Source organism: Thermochaetoides thermophila, assembly GCF_000221225.1.
Source record: "Thermochaetoides thermophila DSM 1495 unplaced genomic scaffold scf7180000011815, whole genome shotgun sequence".
NCBI classification, from domain to species: domain Eukaryota; kingdom Fungi; phylum Ascomycota; class Sordariomycetes; order Sordariales; family Chaetomiaceae; genus Thermochaetoides; species Thermochaetoides thermophila.
The window spans coordinates 655,742-674,402 of NW_006383031.1; the positions used below are offsets into that span (position 1 = coordinate 655,742).

The 18,661-nt window shown below is 50.6% G+C and overlaps 4 protein-coding genes, 1 non-coding gene and 1 pseudogene across 6 annotated transcripts; 3 read left to right on the plus strand and 3 right to left on the minus strand.

The window, feature by feature from the left end:
* Positions 1-1,378: 1,378 nt before the first annotated feature.
* On the plus strand, positions 1,379-1,480 carry CTHT_0017960. The gene is made up of 2 exons: positions 1,379-1,415; positions 1,437-1,480. It is a non-coding gene; the product is annotated as a tRNA-Ser (tRNA).
* A 432-nt stretch (positions 1,481-1,912) lies between these two features.
* Positions 1,913-2,834, minus strand: CTHT_0017970 (annotated as a pseudogene; the record flags this gene model as incomplete). The annotated part of the gene is made up of 3 exons: positions 1,913-2,153; positions 2,288-2,606; positions 2,744-2,834. Coding segments are annotated over 3 exons (651 nt in total).
* Positions 2,835-4,055: 1,221 nt separating this feature from the next.
* CTHT_0017980 (uncharacterized protein) lies at positions 4,056-5,624 on the minus strand (the record flags this gene model as incomplete). The annotated part of the gene is made up of 1 exon (XM_006692233.1): positions 4,056-5,624. One exon carries the CDS (start codon positions 5,622-5,624, stop codon positions 4,056-4,058), a length of 1,569 nt encoding a protein of 522 aa, XP_006692296.1.
* A 1,002-nt stretch (positions 5,625-6,626) lies between these two features.
* Positions 6,627-7,453, plus strand: CTHT_0017990 (uncharacterized protein; the record flags this gene model as incomplete). The annotated part of the gene is made up of 3 exons (XM_006692234.1): positions 6,627-6,681; positions 6,747-7,055; positions 7,167-7,453. The coding sequence occupies 3 exons, from the start codon at positions 6,627-6,629 to the stop codon at positions 7,451-7,453; spliced, it is 651 nt and encodes a 216-aa protein (XP_006692297.1).
* A 1,603-nt stretch (positions 7,454-9,056) lies between these two features.
* Positions 9,057-10,479, plus strand: CTHT_0018000 (uncharacterized protein; the record flags this gene model as incomplete). Its single annotated transcript, XM_006692235.1, has 4 exons — positions 9,057-9,094; positions 9,263-9,459; positions 9,518-9,728; positions 10,020-10,479. 4 exons carry the CDS (start codon positions 9,057-9,059, stop codon positions 10,477-10,479), a joined length of 906 nt encoding a protein of 301 aa, XP_006692298.1.
* Positions 10,480-12,659: 2,180 nt separating this feature from the next.
* CTHT_0018010 (monooxygenase-like protein) lies at positions 12,660-14,774 on the minus strand (the record flags this gene model as incomplete). The annotated part of the gene is made up of 3 exons (XM_006692236.1): positions 12,660-12,734; positions 12,941-14,504; positions 14,701-14,774. 3 exons carry the CDS (start codon positions 14,772-14,774, stop codon positions 12,660-12,662), a joined length of 1,713 nt encoding a protein of 570 aa, XP_006692299.1.
* Between the last annotated feature and the right edge of the window lie 3,887 nt (positions 14,775-18,661).

Below are 18,661 nucleotides of genomic sequence, written 5' to 3' on the forward strand. Positions count from 1 at the left end.
ATGGGAATCGCGTCAGTTAAGATTGAGTTTCTCACGGAGTTTGGGGGGATGGGCCAGGGTTGGCGTTGGGAATACCATGCTAGTTGCATTGCTTTGAAAATTGTGCTTGAAGATCATATGATAGAGTCTTTATGAAACAGTCATTCATAATTGTAAAGGCTGAACCCAGCATTCTCAGACTTCATTGGATGATTGAAGTTGGTGTCGTCTAACCTCTTCATACGGTTGCCCTTCGGTGCAATCCTCATTGTCTTTTGAGGCATCTCTCTCCTTGGCTCATAGCGTCCTGATCATGCAAGTGTACTCTGGCCTGAGCTACACGCTTCGTTCTCCTTACATTACACTTCTTTGGTCCAAGACGCTACCCCTGAACTGCCGAAATGTGATAGCCTCACCGCTTTGACCCCTTTGACCCTTGGTCTCAAAGGCGGTCTGCACACAATGGTTCTATTTAACTTCTACCAAGGATTTTTCTTTTTTTTTTTTTCGTTGTTCAATGAAGCAAGAGACATTCTGTAGACTATCGTTGCCACGAACATACTGGCGTTTTGTTTACCACACAAGACCTCATAGAGCTCAGGTCGGTATCTTCCCCAGTAGTATAGAGAGCTTGCTAAGTTTGCCATAAAAAATTTCTATCTTATTCCTAATATATTGATCTCACAACATTCTCCTCCCACTAAGCGAAAAATAAAAAAAAAACCAACCAAACAGCAATCCAATAAACGAAGATATTGTTACACCGTAAGTTAACGTTCCTCAGCTGACAGCTCGCACCTTCTCAACTACTACAATGGGCCAACTAACTGGCTGACGAAGACTTTGACCAAAATCCGCTTCCAGTATGTGCATCCTCAAGATATACGAGCACCACATGTGTGGTCATGAGATCACTAGAACCATCGAGTATTGTGGTACGTTTCTACTCTCCAGTGACAAGCCCCTGCGCTGGGAGAATTTAGTTCCGTGCTCACAATGCATGCGCTGACGAGACTTTACTCAACAGAAATTCCCGGCTGCAGCAGTGTGGTCGCATCGAGGGTTTATACCAACAAATATCCATGCATCTATCATGCTTGTCCTTGGTGGGGGAGGGCATAGTTGAGGAAGTTGGCTTTGATTGTCTCCTTGGGAGAACTAGGCATTCAGAGAGTTTTTAGAGAACTTTCCACAAATTAGCGAATCTCAATTACTAAATGAATAGAAATGATACGGATCAATTAGAGGCTTAGAGAAATCGCACAAGCGTTGCTTTTTGTAATGAAACACCCTTCTTGACTGGGAAGAACTGTTGCAGCTTGAGCAAACTCCCCGAGTCGGAGCAAGTGGGTCTGAAGAGGCCATTCATAAAGAGAAGATTCTGTACCGACCTGCACGAGTCACTTTGGCGGAGTGGTTAACGCGCTGCCCTGCTAACTCCACCACGTTAGCTGCCTAGGCAGTTCCTTCGGGAGCGTAGGTTCGAATCCTACAGGTGACGCTCATTCAACGGAACCGCCCATATTTTTGCGATTTCATTGTTTTTATTCCCGATTCTTTCGTGATACTCGGGGAGAACGAGTTTTTGAGCCGAGAGTATTTTTTAAAGGAAATGAGAAAAGAGTCCCCGAAGGGCAAACATAGTGCTCACCACGTCACACATCCTTTTCTGGAGAAAACCATGACCCCTCAACTCGAATTATCCCTTGTCTTGAAACTCCCTCCCTAAGCCGTCATCCGCCCATTTACCTTTTTTACCTCAAATAACAGCCACCGTTGCCTGCACTTCACCGTCTCCCTCCTGCGCCACTAACCTCCTCAAGCCTTCTCGCTCCCCATCACCACACACGTCCCTTCCGTAAACCTCTGCCCCCGAAATTAAATATTATCCTCCCTATCCTGCCTCGCCGTCTCCCCCTTCACCGTCAACCTCTTAAATCTCAACCCTCGCCCCACTCCCCACTGGTAGCCCCGTCAAGAGTAAACCCCTCCATCGACCAACTCTCACCCCCGAATAATTAGTGTTATACAACAACAGCCTGGCGACATTCCCGTCTGCAGAGAAAGCTGCGTAGCCGGCGAAGTTGTTAGATCCGTTGTCTAACGGTGCAATGTACTTCATCCCTGCCAGAAACGCCGTCGCCGCATACGCGCCGTAGTACGGCGTGCCCATGCTGTAGCAGCCAAAGAAGCAGTACTGGCAGTTGCCGACTGTTCCTTGGTGGATATAGATGCGGGAAATATATGGTGCGGTGGCAAGCAGGATGTAATCCATCGTCCACAACGCCGCGCCAAACGTCGGACTTACCCGGCGACTCCCCCGTCCGAGAAGGAGTTCATCTTCCCCAGGACGTACTCTTTCCCCACGCGCTGCGCGGCTTGCAAGTCGGCTGTGAATAAACCCCTCACGTTACTCGCCGTCTGCTTGTGCGTCTGCAGTTTCTGGATACTCCTCCCGGGATAGTTATGGTTCGCGTAGTGCGGGATGTAGCAGGACGCTTCGGTGGTTTGGGCTTCGCGCAAGATGAGCTGCGCGGCGCCCCATTCCGGAGCCGGTTGGTTCCAGTTGCCGGCTCGGATGATGTTGGCTGATCGAGGGCGCTGCCGACGCGGAGAGGCCAGGAGTTCTGGGATTGCGCGTCGATGGTGGGATTCCAGATGCCGGGGGCGATGGGCTGGTCGTCTTTGGGGTAGTCTGGTGGGTTTCAGCCAAGTTCGTGGAAAATAAGAGGGGAGAAGGGCAAAAAGAGGTGGGGGGACTTACATTCTGACATGTTGCCCAGTTCGATGGCAAGCAACGTCGGAATCTCCTGGACTGCGACCCTAGCCGCAGCAATCGTATTCTCGATAATCATTCTTCCCTCAATTCAACCCAATGACCACACTCCCCTGGTACATCCCTGAGAGCGTCGTAAACCTCGGCCCAAACGTTACCGTTCTAGGCGCTTCAGCTGGACTGGCCACGATATATGCCACATAAGCCGACGTGACCGGTTCGTATGTCGTCTGGTCCTGGGTTGTTCCTCCAATGCGGTTGGGCCACACCCCGATCAGATTTTTCCAATTCTCGAGGCAGCGTTCGGTCGCGGTTCCGTTGGTGAAGTAGGGGGGAAGGCGATGAGCTCGAAGGAGAGGCCGACGCAGGCCGGGTCCAGGGGGGAGTAGAAGAAGTTGGGGCCCCAGTCACGCGGGGGGGATGGTAAACTACACTGTTAGCCGTAAGCGACCGCGGTGTGGTCACCGTTGATCGTACCTCGGTCAGTCCCGGCCCCGCTGAGGCCAGGTGCATACTTAACCTTACATAAGAGCCAGGCTCATCCGCCCTCACGCGTGTAGGGGTTATCATTCTGCGGCACCTATTGTGCTTGACAGATCCCTTCAGGGCCGCGTATTCTGCAGGGCAACGCAAAATATATACTCTCCGCTTTATACATTCATGCATACAACATGCACGGAGAAGGCGGGGGATATCGCCGCCGCCGTGGAAAAGGCAAGCAGGCGGGTTATGGCATCTATCTTGATATTCCTGAAGCTTGGACTACATGGTCAAAGAAGTTCTCAAGGCTTGACAGTGAAGATCATCCTCTATTTGCCTTTAACCACGACTTCGCTAAAAATCTCGGGGGGCTCACCACTGACACGACGCAACGTCCCTCACCCACAACCTTGCCTACAATTCAGCCTAGTTAGTTCCGGGGCTTCACAGTATCTATTATGTTCCTCTGTTGAGCATAATGCGGGGAGCCTTGTCTATAAGAAGCCAGCATTTATCCCTATGGTGTTGTTACCCCGCTGACCTATAATATGTGGTTTTGGGACTGTCCGGCAAGATCCAGAAATAGGTTACTTCAGGCCATATGATGAGCTAACATTTCCTCCCATTATTATTTTTACTGATTATATGCATATCGAACTATCAGGAGCCGAACTATGGAACAGATCCAAACATCGTGCAAGCTGACTATCGGCATGGCTAAAGAACTTTGAAACAGGGAACAGTGAATTCATATACTTGAACTTTACGGTTCCTAAGAACAGTACTTACCCGAGAACATACCTAAAAACTTACCTTGGAGTCACCCTGACTTCTTCTTCCAAGCCCAATACCCTATCCTCTCCTTCGGCGTCCGCAACGTGAACTTCTTCCTCCTCTCTTCCCACCTCTTGTTCAAAACTTTTGGCACCCTCAACACCTCACTCAACTCTTTATACAACAACTTATACTCCCCCACATTCTTCAACGACCCCTCCATCTCCATAACTCTCTCCATTGCCTCTTTGCCGTCTTCACTCTTCCCCACTTGCAACATCTCCCACGTCACCTCAAACTCCCCTCCAAGCCCACGCACACTGTCTCCTGGTCCCTTAGGATACCTCCTCAGCGACTCAAGCAGCGACCCCAGATGGTACATAGCAGTCACCCACCTGTCCGCTACCTTCTCAATTTTTTCTTCTGCCTGTCGTATCAACACGCGTAGGTCGCGCAAATACCAAAGTATATCCAGCGGGTAGGTCTTTAATAAGATAATGCCCATGTCCTCGCCGAAGATATACGGCTCGCGGTCCTTCATGTGACGAAGAGTGTCCATCGTTTCGCGCAAAGAAAGTTTTTGCGTGAACAGGTTGGCAGAGTACCAGTAGAAATCACCGCGGGTCATGTCCAGCATCATTAGCTCGTTGGACATACTGACAGCCGCTTCTTCGCCTTCTTGGTCGTTGTCATTTTTAAATTCGGACGGAGCGAGTTGGCCGTCCTCGCGGTAGAGGATCTCGCCTGGGAAGCGGACGCCTGTGATTTCAGGACCGGCTACGCCGGGGATGTTTCCTTCCGGCTGCGCGCCCGGCAAGTCCCATGACTCCCCCCACCAGAAACGTGGTTGCTCATGGCCACAGAGCTCGCATTTATGTGGCGCCTCCGAAGCAGGGGAGATGAGGTCGAGCTCTTCAGCTGCTACTTTCTCGGTCATGAGCTCGGCCAGTGGGCGGTACTCATTCAAGACGCACTTGTTGTCGCAGTCATGTTCAGGGTGCCGGTGTAGGGCAAGTTCCCAGGCATGGAGGGCCTCAGGGATTGGTTCGAGGTGGTTGTGGGAGCGATGGAGGTGGATGCTGTCGGGGACTTCGAGTTCGGAGGAGGAGGAGAAGTCGGACCAGGCTGGCTCTGGGGGAGAGCTGGCGTCAGAATCGAAACTGTCGTCCTGGGATTGGGGCTGAGGCTGGAGCTGGGGCTGGGGCTGGGGAACAGCAACTAGGGGGTCGTTGAAGAGGGCTGCTACCCCTGGGTCAAAAAACTCATCATCCGCCCACTCCTCCGCCAGTGCATTCCATCTCCTCCCCACCACAGGACACCAAGTTCTCTGCTCCCAGACTAAGCAGCATCGATGCCACATGCAGAGACGCAGGTGTTTGCTAAAGACGAATTGGGATTCGTCGTCGAGACCATAGTGTTGCTGTATATAGGAGCGGTAGCGCTGCCACAAGTGTATGCTCTCGCACTCGCAGGTGTGGCAGCTACCGGTGGCGATGAGGGTTTTGCTAGCGTCGTACGGCCAAGAGGCAATGTCGGTATCGGTCCAGGGGTGCAGGGACATAGGGACGCGGGTTGAGCCACAGAGAGTGAAGTGAACGACACGGATTTTGCACATTTTGGGGTCTCAAAAATAATATGATGAGGGACCTACCTGGAACTTGAATATTCTAAGTAAATGGGCAGACTTACCCGGGTAAGTGATGGTGTTGGTAGGTGAAGGTTGTAAGTTTGAAGCTTGTTGAAAAGGCAGTGATGCTCGACAATGAGCATGCTTATAAGTTCGTCCACTTCACAGATATGAATCCCAACCGTATTGTCTTGACAATGTCTTTCACTACCTTGTCAGAACTATACCCCAAGTTCTTTGTCCCACCATAGACATTGACTTTGATTCTTACTGGCAAGTTGGACCTATTACCTCTCAACAGACCATCATTTCCAGCTCTTTGTTTCATCTCCTCAAGTGCCGACTCCTTACTCTAGCCCGCAACAAAGCACTGTTTTCACTGCCAAGAGAACAAGGCGATCGACTCGACAACTCGGTTTGTTAGGTACAAGTCCTGCCCAATTGGGCGCCACCGGTATTACTCACTTCTGTATCCTTCCCATCATTGACTGGCAAACATGTGACCCTGACAATATCAAATATCATTATTGTCATGAACTGCCCAATCGGCATATACGCCTGGCAGTCACCACTTGAACGTCATCCGAAAGGAGGTCTCTGCGCAATCTACCCCAGATGGCCCAGATCATGTGGGATAACGGTTCAGATAACGTTAGAACAGACTCTATTAGATGAAAGATGGAGTTCAATATGTACGCAAAATCCAACTGGCTGCCGTATTTGCGAAGTGCTTTTATCCGTGCTGGGGGTTTATCCGCCTGAGCGGCAGTTGTACCTTGGCACATATACAGGAAAAGTAGCCGGTATAAGTGCCGACTGGGATATCCAAGGGGGATCATAGGATGGGTTAGAAAACCTTGGGAGTATAAAAGAATGTTGAGAAAACTCAGGGGTTGCGAAATTTTGGCCTAGTTACGCTTCTCCTCAAGTGTTCTCCGCGACATTGCTTGCACTGCTGCTGATTAACACATCATCAATACCGTCAACAACATGAAGCTCAGCACTTTCCTAGCCCTCCTAGTCTCAGCAGCAGCTGAGGCCCACTGTACGAAATCCCTACCTCTTTAAAACCCTTGAGACATTCGCCTCGAGTCATTAACACCCCTCCAGACGTCTTCCCCTCCATAGCCAACACCCCAGACTGGCAATACGTCCGCCAAACGACCAACTTCCAAAGCAACGCCCCCGTTACCGACGTCAACTCTGACCAAATCCGCTGCTACGAGCGTATACCAGGCCAAGGTGCCCAAGGAATCTACAACGTCACGGCCGGCAGCGTGCTTAACTATAACGCCCGCGCATCCATTTCTCATCCCGGCCCTATGGCCGTATACATCGCCAAGGTTCCCGATGGGCAAAGCGCTCGCACCTGGGATGGAAAGGGGAGGGTCTGGGCGAAGATTTATCAGGATTATCCTAGTGTGTCTGGGAATGGATTAACGTGGCCTTCTATGGGTACGCCCTTCCTCTCTTTTCACCCCTTTCGAGTGGTCTTGAGGAGATGGGTATGCGCTAACGAAAAACAAACAGGCAAGACCTCCATCCCAGTAACCATCCCCCGCTGTCTGCAGAACGGCGAATACCTCCTTCGGGCGGAGCACATCGGTCTGCACAGCGCAAGCAGTCCCGGCGGTGCACAGTTCTATATCTCTTGCGCGCAGATCAGTGTGTCGGGAGGGAGTGGCACGTGGAATCCGAAGAACTTGGTCAGCTTCCCTGGCGTATATACCGCGACACATCCGGGCATCCAGATTAATATTTATTGGCCGGTGCCGACGAGTTATACGCCTCCCGGGCCTGCGGTTGAGACGTGCTAAGGGCAGTAAAGGAGATGTATATACATAGGTTGAGTACTGTTAGACTGGTAATGGTACCATATATGTTTCCTTGGGGTTGAATAGTTCTGTCTCTCACGTAAAAGATACCACACCTACATAGATAGGCTAGTGCACTTAATAGCACCGCTTCTTCCTCAACAGCAGCGCACAACAATTATCCAAACTAGCCGAAACACACGACCGGTCTCGTCTGCTCTAGTTCCCCCTTCAGTCCTCCAGTCCCTCCAGAATGGCATTAAACAGCAGATCGGCTCATCATCTCGTGACGTGTTAGTTTCGACTTCTATGCTGGGGCAAGAAGCCTTGCCATATATAGCCCCATGGTTGGATGGCCGGAAGAGGGCGCTTACGCAGCGTTGGTAGAACAATATTGCAAACACGAATGCAAAATGATCAGGATGTAAGTAGAATCAATGACGATGGCAAAGACTTGTGGCCATTGACCCTGATGCCAAACCAACGTCGTTCGGCTCAAGTGTGCACCTGACCTCAGTGGAACGGGGGCTGACCGAGGTATGTCAGCGGTGACCACACCGTGGTCACTTGCAGCTAACATCTCTGGCTAGGAAAGCGCTGACATCGCTCAATGCTTTCTTTGCCTGAAGACAGGTATATTTCCAGAGAGGCGGGTAGCCAGTATGAAGGACGGTGCAGAAAAATACCTAATGGCACATGTGATTCGTTCTGGCTTATGGAAGAACGATCCATACCAGTAAAGGGTCTGGGGGAACCATCCTTGTCCGCTGGCACAACATGAAACGTGGGCTGCTGGGACATGTCAGTACTATGACTTACGTTTTACTTATATCTCCTAGAAATGAACATCAGTCAGATGCATGTATGGACATAGAGTATGTCAACCGAGACTGGTTTTTACCAACATACTTGCGAGATAAGTGTTGTCTGGTTTGCCAACTTCATACATTCATGGTCATGGCAACATGAAAACTATGCTATAGGAGGAGAGTAATCGGAGGTTGTGCCAATAGGGTGTTCAACGCCTCGTGCCATGCAGTTCGCCTGCAAGACAAGTTGAAAGATTATTATTTTTTTTCTGTTGCTCGTAGCCTAAAGTCCCATAACGGTACTGACTCCATCCAGGATTTACCCCTTGATCTCTTCCATAGCCCACAAACACACGTGTCAGAGTCAAGAACCGCTGAAGTGATACAGCAGTTGTAACGGTTGTGAGGAAATAAGACTTCCACACGTGCACAATTGACACAAGTGCACATGCCTTTTGAAGCAGAGGCCAGTGCGCGTATCGCAACAGATGAATGCATTGTGTGATCTTCGTCGGAATATTGGAGTAAGGTGAAGGGAGTACCCAGTCGAACAGAAGGTGCGCCTAACTTTTCAAAATTAGAGGTTGAACATAGAAGCATTATTGTAGGATGCGATAGACGATGACGACGACATCCCAGCAAGTAAGGATGCTCTGTTTTGTTTCAACCTGGCCTCAGGGGATTGGAAGTGTTGATAATTCCCGTAGTCCAACCAATAAGCTCACGATAGTAATGACGAGCACCATGATAATAAAAGCGATGCATAGCTAAACCGAAGTACGGTTCAAGTTTCGAGTATGCGTGGCGTCCTCAGCCGTGACGTGTTGCATGCGATGTGGGTCAAAACTTGTGACATGGGCCTTCTTTAAAATCGACTTCCACAATTTGCGACTACAGATTAATTGAAAGTTGCTAAGGTAATGCTGCTGCTGAGAGACACAAAACACCAAACTTCGTGGACCTTTGCAGTAATCTAGAATATTACCTTGGAATCAAATGGTAGCCGCAACCTTTCCCTCTTTTCTTCCTCTGATTCCTGGTCGCAGCCAATCAAAGAAGACAACTTTGAGATAAACCAATCAGAAGTGGTCAACCTGAACGATCCGACGCTCAACGTCAACCTCGACTTCACCTCACGCGAGGATGCCCCCCTCGAGCGCGGGCATTTTAGCCGCCCTCAAGAGGGCTCGGGAGGAGGGAGTAAAAGAACTCAATGCCGTTATCTCCATCACCGAGTAGCTCCTCCGCGCAATTGAAGACGTCGAGAAGAACCTCGAGGGCAATTTGGAGAGGATGGTTGGGAAGCCCATCATCACCAAGCTTCATTCCTTCCTCATCCAGACGTCGCTAGCCCAGGGCGGGTCCTCGTCCCCACTTTCTTCTCCCCAGCCAGCTAGGACACCAGAGAACCCCGCGGAATCAAGAACGGTGCCAGGTTCATCCCCCTCAGCGGCCGCCAACGGCATCTAGTCCAACCAAAGTGCGACACGCACTTACGCCCAGGCAGCAACTTCACAGGGGTCAACCCCCCGACGAACCGGGCCTCCACAATCAGGCGGCCCTGACGGATCACGGCAAGGTAATCGATTGTCGCTGGTGATAATCAGTCGCTGCTAGTGACAACGGGGCCTGACCCCTTGGGACTACGTGGAAGGCCACGAGTATATAAGATGTAGATAGCCCCTTTAGGATAGCGAGAAAACGAGGAATTCCTCAGTCAGCAATACAAACAATTGGCAATACACCACTGGTGACCACAGTAAGCATCCTTATTACTGTGAGGACTTCAGTCCCTCGGATTCAACGACCTGGCTACTACCTTCGAACCCTTCTCAGGAGGTTGTGGAGTCGTCACACGTTGCTGACTCCTTTTCGGTTCTGAGGACGGTTCGGTTCCAGAAGGTAGCACGACAGACTCGCCATCACCGTGTCCGACTTCAACAACGACAACAACACCAGCGATCTTCCCATGGCTTCACCCCCGCAGCCCGCAGCCGGGACGGCTCAGGAACTACCCTAAGTGTCGGAGGAGTTCCTATGGACCTCCTTCATACAGTTCACAGGCTTAAGGGCGAGCTCGCCCAATTGCGCCAGGAGGCCCAGCAGGCTAAAGCTGATGTTACGAAGCTACAGCGGGAGAGGCAACGGATGCACGACGAGGTTACCAAGTTGCATAAGGGGGACCAGTGCCTCCGCAACGAGATCGCTCAGTTGCATTAAGAAGACCAGAAAGTCCGAGCCACAGTTTCTCAAATGCAAAGGGGAAGAGAAAAGAGGGAATAAAACGAGGGAGTACATGTAGCTAGCTGGATTGATGAGAGAACACTCCAATGAAGGAGGAGTTGCGTCCCTACCTACCCACTTAGGTATGTTCGTGCTTGGTTTAAGAAGAGAGTACGCGGTTCTTGAAAACTAAGACGCTGTCCTCCCTCCCTCATACTGGACCTCGTCGACGCGACACGATGTGGAGTATCAAGAGCCTTAACTCCCAACTTGTGGCGCTGAGCCATTCTTCTTCTGCATCTCCAGTATCTTAGACATCAGATAGGCACTAATATTAAAACTGGAGTTGAATCCAAAGGCGAGCAAAAACAGTGGAGATGATAGAAGTCACTTGCTAAGTAGGGTACCTCCTTATGCCCGGCAATTCACAGGTTAGGATGGAACTGAGGAATATAAGATCCATTTTTGGCCCGTGTTGGCACGTACGACCATACCCAGTGGAAAGCACGGCATCCCGTCCGCTCTGCCCTAGTTAAGCCACTGAGGGCCCGGTTAGTAGTTGGGTCGGTGACGACCAGCGAATCCCGGGTGTTGTACGTTTTTGCCTTGCATTCATTTTGCCTACATTTTCTTGTTTGGTCATCATTATCTTGTTACTCTGCGAAAGTTAATGTCCTAAGCGGGTTGTTTGCTCGAAGTTGATAGCGCCGATTGGTATCACTGTCGAACGATCGTTGTGAGATTAACTGCTTAACCTTGGTATCAGTCCTTGTAAATGGAGTCGAGGATGGTACTATGGCTACCTGGTAATAACGGTTAACAAAAAGTGAATCACTGTACAGGTAGCCTAATTGCATTCCAGGACAGAATTGGGCACCTACTTCTTCTATCATGCATAGGGCATTACTCGGTGCGTATCTATACACTTCGAGTGTTTGCTCGGCACCAGCGTGGTTTTGTATCCGTCGAGTCATCGTCTCTGGACGTAAACCAAAATGCCACAATAACATTCTCCTAATTTAAAGGGTCTTTCTGAGTTCTAGGGCACAAGTTAACTTTGTTGGAATTTCCGAATAAACGACACGAACCCAAAACAAGATGATGCAGGAGCAGAAAACAGTTCTTCATAAATGGTCTAAACGAGAGTAGATAGATATGAAAACTCGGCAGACAATATATGGAGGAGATCAGGTCAAAAGTAATGAGTCTGTTGAACGAAATGCTTGTATCGTTGTTATCTCAGAGACGCTGAGATGGTTCCCATGTTTAATTCTGTTGTTTTCGATCAGATTTATCATCTTGGTCAATTATATGAGCGCTAAAACGAAGACATCCAAAAAGTTTCAAGGATAGAAGTTGACCAAAGCCCTTGCATTTGCCCTCTTCTCTCGATCAAGAAATTGCTTCCCTCGGATACGATGCCATCATCTTCTTCCTTTGCCCAAAGGGTCAAAACTATCCCAGTATTATCTCCTTGAACACGGCCCCATCTCCTAATCCAAGTTTGAGAGAGGAAGCAGAGATCCAAGTACCGTCCACACGCTCGGCGTACATCTTCCCGCCATCAATAGAACCGGTTGCCGTGCGTACCCCGTTCTCCCCTATCCACTCAATCAGCAAAACAAAGCACTCTGAGAACGCTACGCGCGTGCGTGAGCCAGGCTTGCCAAGCCCGTTTGCCTGGTCCCTTGGTACTACCTTGTCACAGCATATGAATATAAACTCCCTCTCCTGCTCCTGCGTCTGCTCGTCCTGAACTTGAGATGGCTGGCAGGCGGTTCGCTGCAGGCTCTGCACTACATGGGAGTCTGGATACATCGTGCCCAGCAATTCCCCATTGTGCCCCTTGATGCTTATCTTCTTGGATCCTGGATGATGAATGACACACAGCCTAAGCGATATAGTCCAAAACTGCAAGAAGCCAGAGCCCGGCGCATCACTGATGATATCGTCGATGTAGCGCGGCGCCTCAATGAGCGGACTAAAGCGTGAGAGCAGTCGGACAGCATAAAAATTGAGATTCATCCAGGTGCGGAAAGTAGCGTCTCCAGGTTCTTTTTTTTTTTTGTCTTCATGGTGGAAGACTGTGTTTACAGGTCTGAATATGGTCGAGTTGTGGCCGGCTTGCTGGTAAAATTGGACAAAAGTATAGTCCTGGGCAAACCAGGTTTCTCGATCTAGATGATCATTTGGGTGCGAGCAGACCCAGCTGGGATCAAACTCGCAGCCCCCGATCCAGCCGGCCCAGGACCCTTAAGAGAGTGGTGTGATATTTAGCAATTTGTGCATTTCTCCCAATCGTTGTTATGCTTCATGTTAAGGAAATAAAAGGGGTGGTGGGAGGGGAACACTGAAAGAAGAGATGCAGAATGGGGGAGAGAGAAGGTGGGGGGGGATAGTTGGGTTGCTTACAACTGGGAGTTAAAGGTTGGCCTGTTGTTGAGTTAACTCGACGTACGAAGTGCTCCCCGTCGAGGACCGTCCAGCAGAGAAAATAGGTGAAGAATATCGTAGGGAGACCATGACAAAAGTCAGAACAAAGGTAATGCTTCATCAGCTGTGCCACGCCAGCAAACGCATTGTAGATATCATGAACGAGACTAAGTTCTCGCTCCATATATAATTCAATGTCTTCGTCAGCTCTCGGGGCAATATCCAGCCAGTCTGGAGGAATGCTTTCTTCTCTGCGAACGAACTCGCGTGTTGGACTCCAAGCCAGGTATTCGGATCTGCTCTCTGACTCAATTCGACACTGGAACGCAACCGTTCCTCCAATGAAAACAAGCATTCGGTTGGCTAGACGTTCTTCTTGAAAGGTCCAGCCACGAGTGCGGTACTTGGACTCTTTGAGTTCCATTTCCCAGTTATAGTCAATTCCTATTCTAAAGCCTGGCCTAATCTGCTCGATCAGCTGCTGGCAAGAAATCCCGCGCGAGCCAGGTTGTACTCCAGCAATGCCCGCATTTGCGTTGTCACCCCCGGCTGCTATGATGACCAGGTACGCCCCGGCATAGATTAGGTTCATGGATCTCAACTGCATGGGCGTTTCCTCCTCGTCACCTTGAAGAATGCAAAAAGAATCAACCCACAGATAGCGTAATCCGATCTCCTTTGTCACGACCATAGCATCACGAATAGTCTTAGGAAGGTGGTCGCGAATTTCCGGTTTGTTGAAAAATGCACCTGGCATTTTGAGCACATAAATATTGCTTTTCTCGGCTTTTAGCACCTTATAAGGCCCCCAGACATAGCTCAAAGCAACGTAGCGGGCGTTAGGAGGAGGGGAGACAACACAGCCGATCTCGACATCGATACAGCGGAAGTTGTTTCCCAGAACCTGTGTCGGATGTGACAGCTTCAGAGCTTTCAGGAGTTCACTTGTTTGACACTCGGGTCCATGATGCTTCTCACAGTACTCAAGCCAAAGTCTCACTAAGCCGAAATCAATACCCTCAGGTCGTAGAGGCTGGATACAATCAGGGGTTATTTTGGCCAGCGGTTTATCCAATATATCAGTAACCAAAGGTTTGATGCCGAAGTATACTTTATGTGGATATTCTTCGCCTTCTACGCTGACAAGGAGAGAACGCTCGCGGACGTATTCGACTGAAGCATTAGGATCTTCTAACATGGCATCCCCTCTATGTAGACGCAACCCTGTGAGGATCAGACGGCAAAGGGGACACCATGGCTTCTGCACCAAGTCGGAGACATTGCCTAGCTTAAGCTTTGGCGGGTCCTCCTCTATTGTCCTGTAGCCTGCGAGATACTCGAACAGATCCAAAGCAGCGCAGACTTCGCAAAGCTGGTCGCTTGGGGACCTTGTATCAGGGATCGGCCAGAGCCAAGGCGGCCTGAGTTTGGTATTGAAGGGAGGGTGATTATCAGCCGAGTTGGGGTTGTTTGGTTGTTGAGCTTTCCTGGAAGCTCTTGTACGGTCCGGCTTCTTCTTAGAGACCCCGCTGGAAGTTGTTTTGCGGCCGGGCTTTTTCTTTGGGGCTCTCTTGCCACTCGTTTTGCAGCTAGACCTTGACCCCATGAGTTTAGTTCAGGCAAGTAACTTCGTGGAGCGAGGTATGAAGAAACGGGGACACTGATGGGTAGCAGGATAACTGCACATGAGAACGTTTCGAGCCTAGAAAAAAAGAGGCGTGTGATCAAAAGGCCAAGGTAGGAGCGAATCTTATGAAGAGCGAAAAGCCGGGTAGAGCTCATTACCTGCAGATGGGCTGGCGAAACTGCTTGGCAACTCTAATACTCAGGTCAGCGGTTCTGTCACGGTATTCTTCCATTCCGCTACTATGCGCAGCCTGCCCTCTCGCATCGTCTTGATGTCGGGCCCTTCGAATAGCGGCTTTCCTCTTTTCTGAGCGATCATAATAATATGGGCCAGTGGCGTGGCTATCAACTAAGCATCAGGAGATACCATCCTCAGCCCTGTCCTTTCCCTCTCCGCACCCAGCGCCCTAATCACCAATTCTGGCTGACGACATGGAGGATGACATCAGTGATCTAGAAGTCGTTATTCCCTGCTTTTCCCACATAATCTTCTCTCACTGCGTTAATTCTTCCTGGTTCTACTGGTTTCAAGCGCACCCTCCAACTAGCGTTATCTCAGAGTGCATACATTAGCTGCCAACCCTTTCCCTCTTTTCTTCCTCGGGTTCTTGAAACGGACCAATCCGAGGAAGAGTTTGCGGGATGAACCAATCAGGATCAGTTATTTTGAGCAATCAACAAGCACCAGCCGTCCGGCTCCCCGATTCAACCATGGCGCCAGCGGCCTCTCGGCCCTACGAAAGGCCAGGGACGTCAAATAGATCAATACCCTCGTTTCTGTCACCGAAAAACTCTGTGCCGCGATCGAGAACGTTGAAAAAAGCCTCTCGGACAGATCGGGAAGACGGTCGCAAAACCCCTCATCTCAAAGCTTCATTTTTCTTTGAATTGAATGGTATTTTCGGCTCATCTCACCCTTGAGGGTACTTGGTCGTGCCCACGACGGCAGCGGGCAAGAGGTGATTATAGGCTGCCTATGGGCTGCCTCATTCTTTCCTTGTCCAGGCGGCTCCTGGGTCAAGCGTTCGACGAGGCCACAGGACAATCCATCCCTATGCTACGCCTCCCTCGTTTCCCCTTTTACGTGTGGGTTCAACGCCGCGAGAACAGGGAGCCTGATATCGACTCGGAGGAGTCGGTATCAGAGATCTAAATCCCACTTGCCCTGCGGGAGTAGGTCCTCGCCCCTCCCGAGTACCCACCTGCCCCTCATCTAGCCGCTACCTTTCCACATAGGTATTTCCCCCCTTCGGGAGTTTTCCCCAATGTGGCATGTATATAGTATGTATATATATATTAATGTAGCTGTTGCTCGCTGTCGTCGTGAGCACGACCCAGCGCCCCCAGGGGTGAAGCCTGTCGGAAATATAATCTAATCTGATCGGATCGACACTACACTCCTCAAAGACAGCCGTTCCCACCATTGAAAGACGCCAAGGGCAGGCTCCTAGCCGGCGCTCATTCCTCAGAGTTAACCGTAACCACCCCGACTGGCAATTGGCGACCCCCGCTGGCATCATAACCCTCCTCGTAGAAAAGATTAGCTTTCCACGCGCTGATATCTCCGGAGTTTATGTCACATGGACCCCAAGCTCAGCCTTGCGACGCAGGCGGTCGCGAGGGCGTCAGCGACGACTGCGGTGGTAGGGTTGTCAAGCGCCTGTCTAACACGAAAGTCTGGGGGCTCCCCCCCGCGGCTGGCCCCAACATCTTCAGTGCAGTCGTCACCCCCTCCCTTCTGTAGGCCATGGTCCAACTTTATACCGGCCCACATAGGGCGGGGGTCAACGACCGCTTGGTCCCATCCAGACTCACATCGGTGTGGACATCTCTCGCCAAGATTACAAACGCAGCACTGAGGGTGGATATTCCCGGTGTAGAGGACAATACCAACCCCCTACCGCGGCTGGTCCCGCTTACACCAAGCGGCCTCTGGTCTAAGGGCTGGGCCCCAATGGGAGCCCAACGCGCAGGCATCAGGGCATGGCTTGGTCTCCCTTCCTCTTCTCTCGAGAAACGTCGCGTCCCTCCCACGGACATGCACAGATTGTGGCCGGCCAACAGACCCTCCTCGGCTCGATGGAGCGGGCACTCAGCCAAACCCTTCCTCGAGAAGTTTTCCCGGCAGTGCCTTTCCCGGTGGCTGGCAGAGGCCTCGGGTCACGGCGACTTTCTGGAGTACCACACGCGATTCAACCACCCCCCGAGGCTATTAAAGAGTGCCCCTGCGGCGCTGTGGTGTCCAGAGGCCACTTCTTTTCCTGCCCTCTCGTCTCTTTCAACAACCCACTTGCCGGAAGGCTAGCTTTATGTTCTTCCTTCCAGTTGTTTAAGTCCAGGGCCTCCCAGGTCAAAGTCTGGGGGCAAGCCTGGGGCGCTTCCCCAGGGCACCCTATCCCGTTACCAAGCCTCCCTCTCTCCCCCCTCGCAAGCCCAACGTGCTGATCATCTAGACTCCGAGCCTAACGACCCGGAGTAGGTCCCAACGAGGTACATACTTGGGGCTGGCCGGTTTCGAGAACCTTTCCCCTGTACATAGTACACTGCACGCCCTCTAACCCATGCCGGTTTTACCCTATGCGGCTTTTTCCCGGAGTTACCTGCATTCAGTTTGACTCGGGTAGCTTTTGCCCGCCGGCGTCGTGGGCACGACCCAGCACCCTCGGGGATGAACCCAGTCGAAAAATAGAATAAATAAATAGATAAGATAAATAAGATCCAGAGCCTTGCAGATCGAACTCTGGGGCCCAGGCCTGGGATGCCGCCATAGGCCGCCTTATCCCAACGTTAAGACCCCTCCACTTCCCCCTACGCACGCGACCCCAACCCCACAGGGGCATCGACCGCGACAGCGATTGGTCGGAGTCGGAGTCGGAGCTGGAAGTCCACATCCCCGGGTTCGTACAAGTGTGAACCTCCCATTCAATGCAAGACAAACACCCCCTTACCCCAACCCCCTTGGCTTACACCAGTTTTGCCTTAGTGCAGGCTTTTCCTCCAGTGTTACTTGTATATAGGTTAGTTCAGTAGCTATTGCTCGCCGTCGTCGTGGGCACGACCTAGCACCCTAGGGGGTGGACCCGGTCGAAAAATAGAATAATACTACGAAGATGGGACAATATCTGACTTCAAACAATGTATCTTACAAACTTTGTTCTTGAGAATAAGTGCAAAGTTTGCGATATAAAGTTTTCACTTCCATGAGAGAACAAAGATATCATGCAGTCTCTGAACAACCTGGAAACTCGAAAAGAAAGAGAGTTTAGAACTAGAAAGGAAAGAGCTAGGGGACGCTATATACATATGATATATAGATTGCTCGCGGTCTAAGATTAGTCCGACGGTTTCATTGACCTGACTCAATTATGAGATGACAGACCTTTGACTACCTCCGTCTGGCCATTCTCCACGGCCCAACTCAGCGGCGTTTGGCCATCGTTGTCTTGTCCGTTTGGATCAACTTGGCTATCACATAACAAAGCTTTAATAATTTCCATATGGCCATGAGATGAAGCGCAATCTAACGGCGTCGTGCCATGATTGTCTTGTCGGTGTGGATCAACTCGATCATCACATAACAGAGCTTTAACAACATCCGTATGGCCTTTATATACAGCACAATGCATTGGCGTTTGACCAGAATTGTCTTGCCGGTCTGGATCAACTCGATCATCACATAACAGAGCTCTAACAACCTCCGTCTGGCCATTGAATGCAGCAAAATGTAGCGGCGTTCCGCCATTTTTGTCTTGTCGGACTGGATCAACTCGGCCATCACATAACAAAGCTTTAACAACCTCTGTCTGACCATTTTGTGCAGCCCAACTCAGAGGCGTTTGGCCATCGTTGTCTTGTCCGTTTGGATCAACTCGGTTATCACATAACAAAGCCTTAATAATTTCTATATGGCCATTAGATGCAGCGCAATGTAACGGCGTTGTGCCATGATTGTCTTGTCGGTGTGGATTAACTCGGTCATCACATAACAGAGCTTGAACAACATCCGTGTGACCTTTATATGCAGCACAATGCATTGGCGTTTGACCAGAATTGTCTTTCCGGTCTGTATTAACTCGGTCATCACATAAGAGAGCTTTAACAACATCCGTATGGCCTTTAT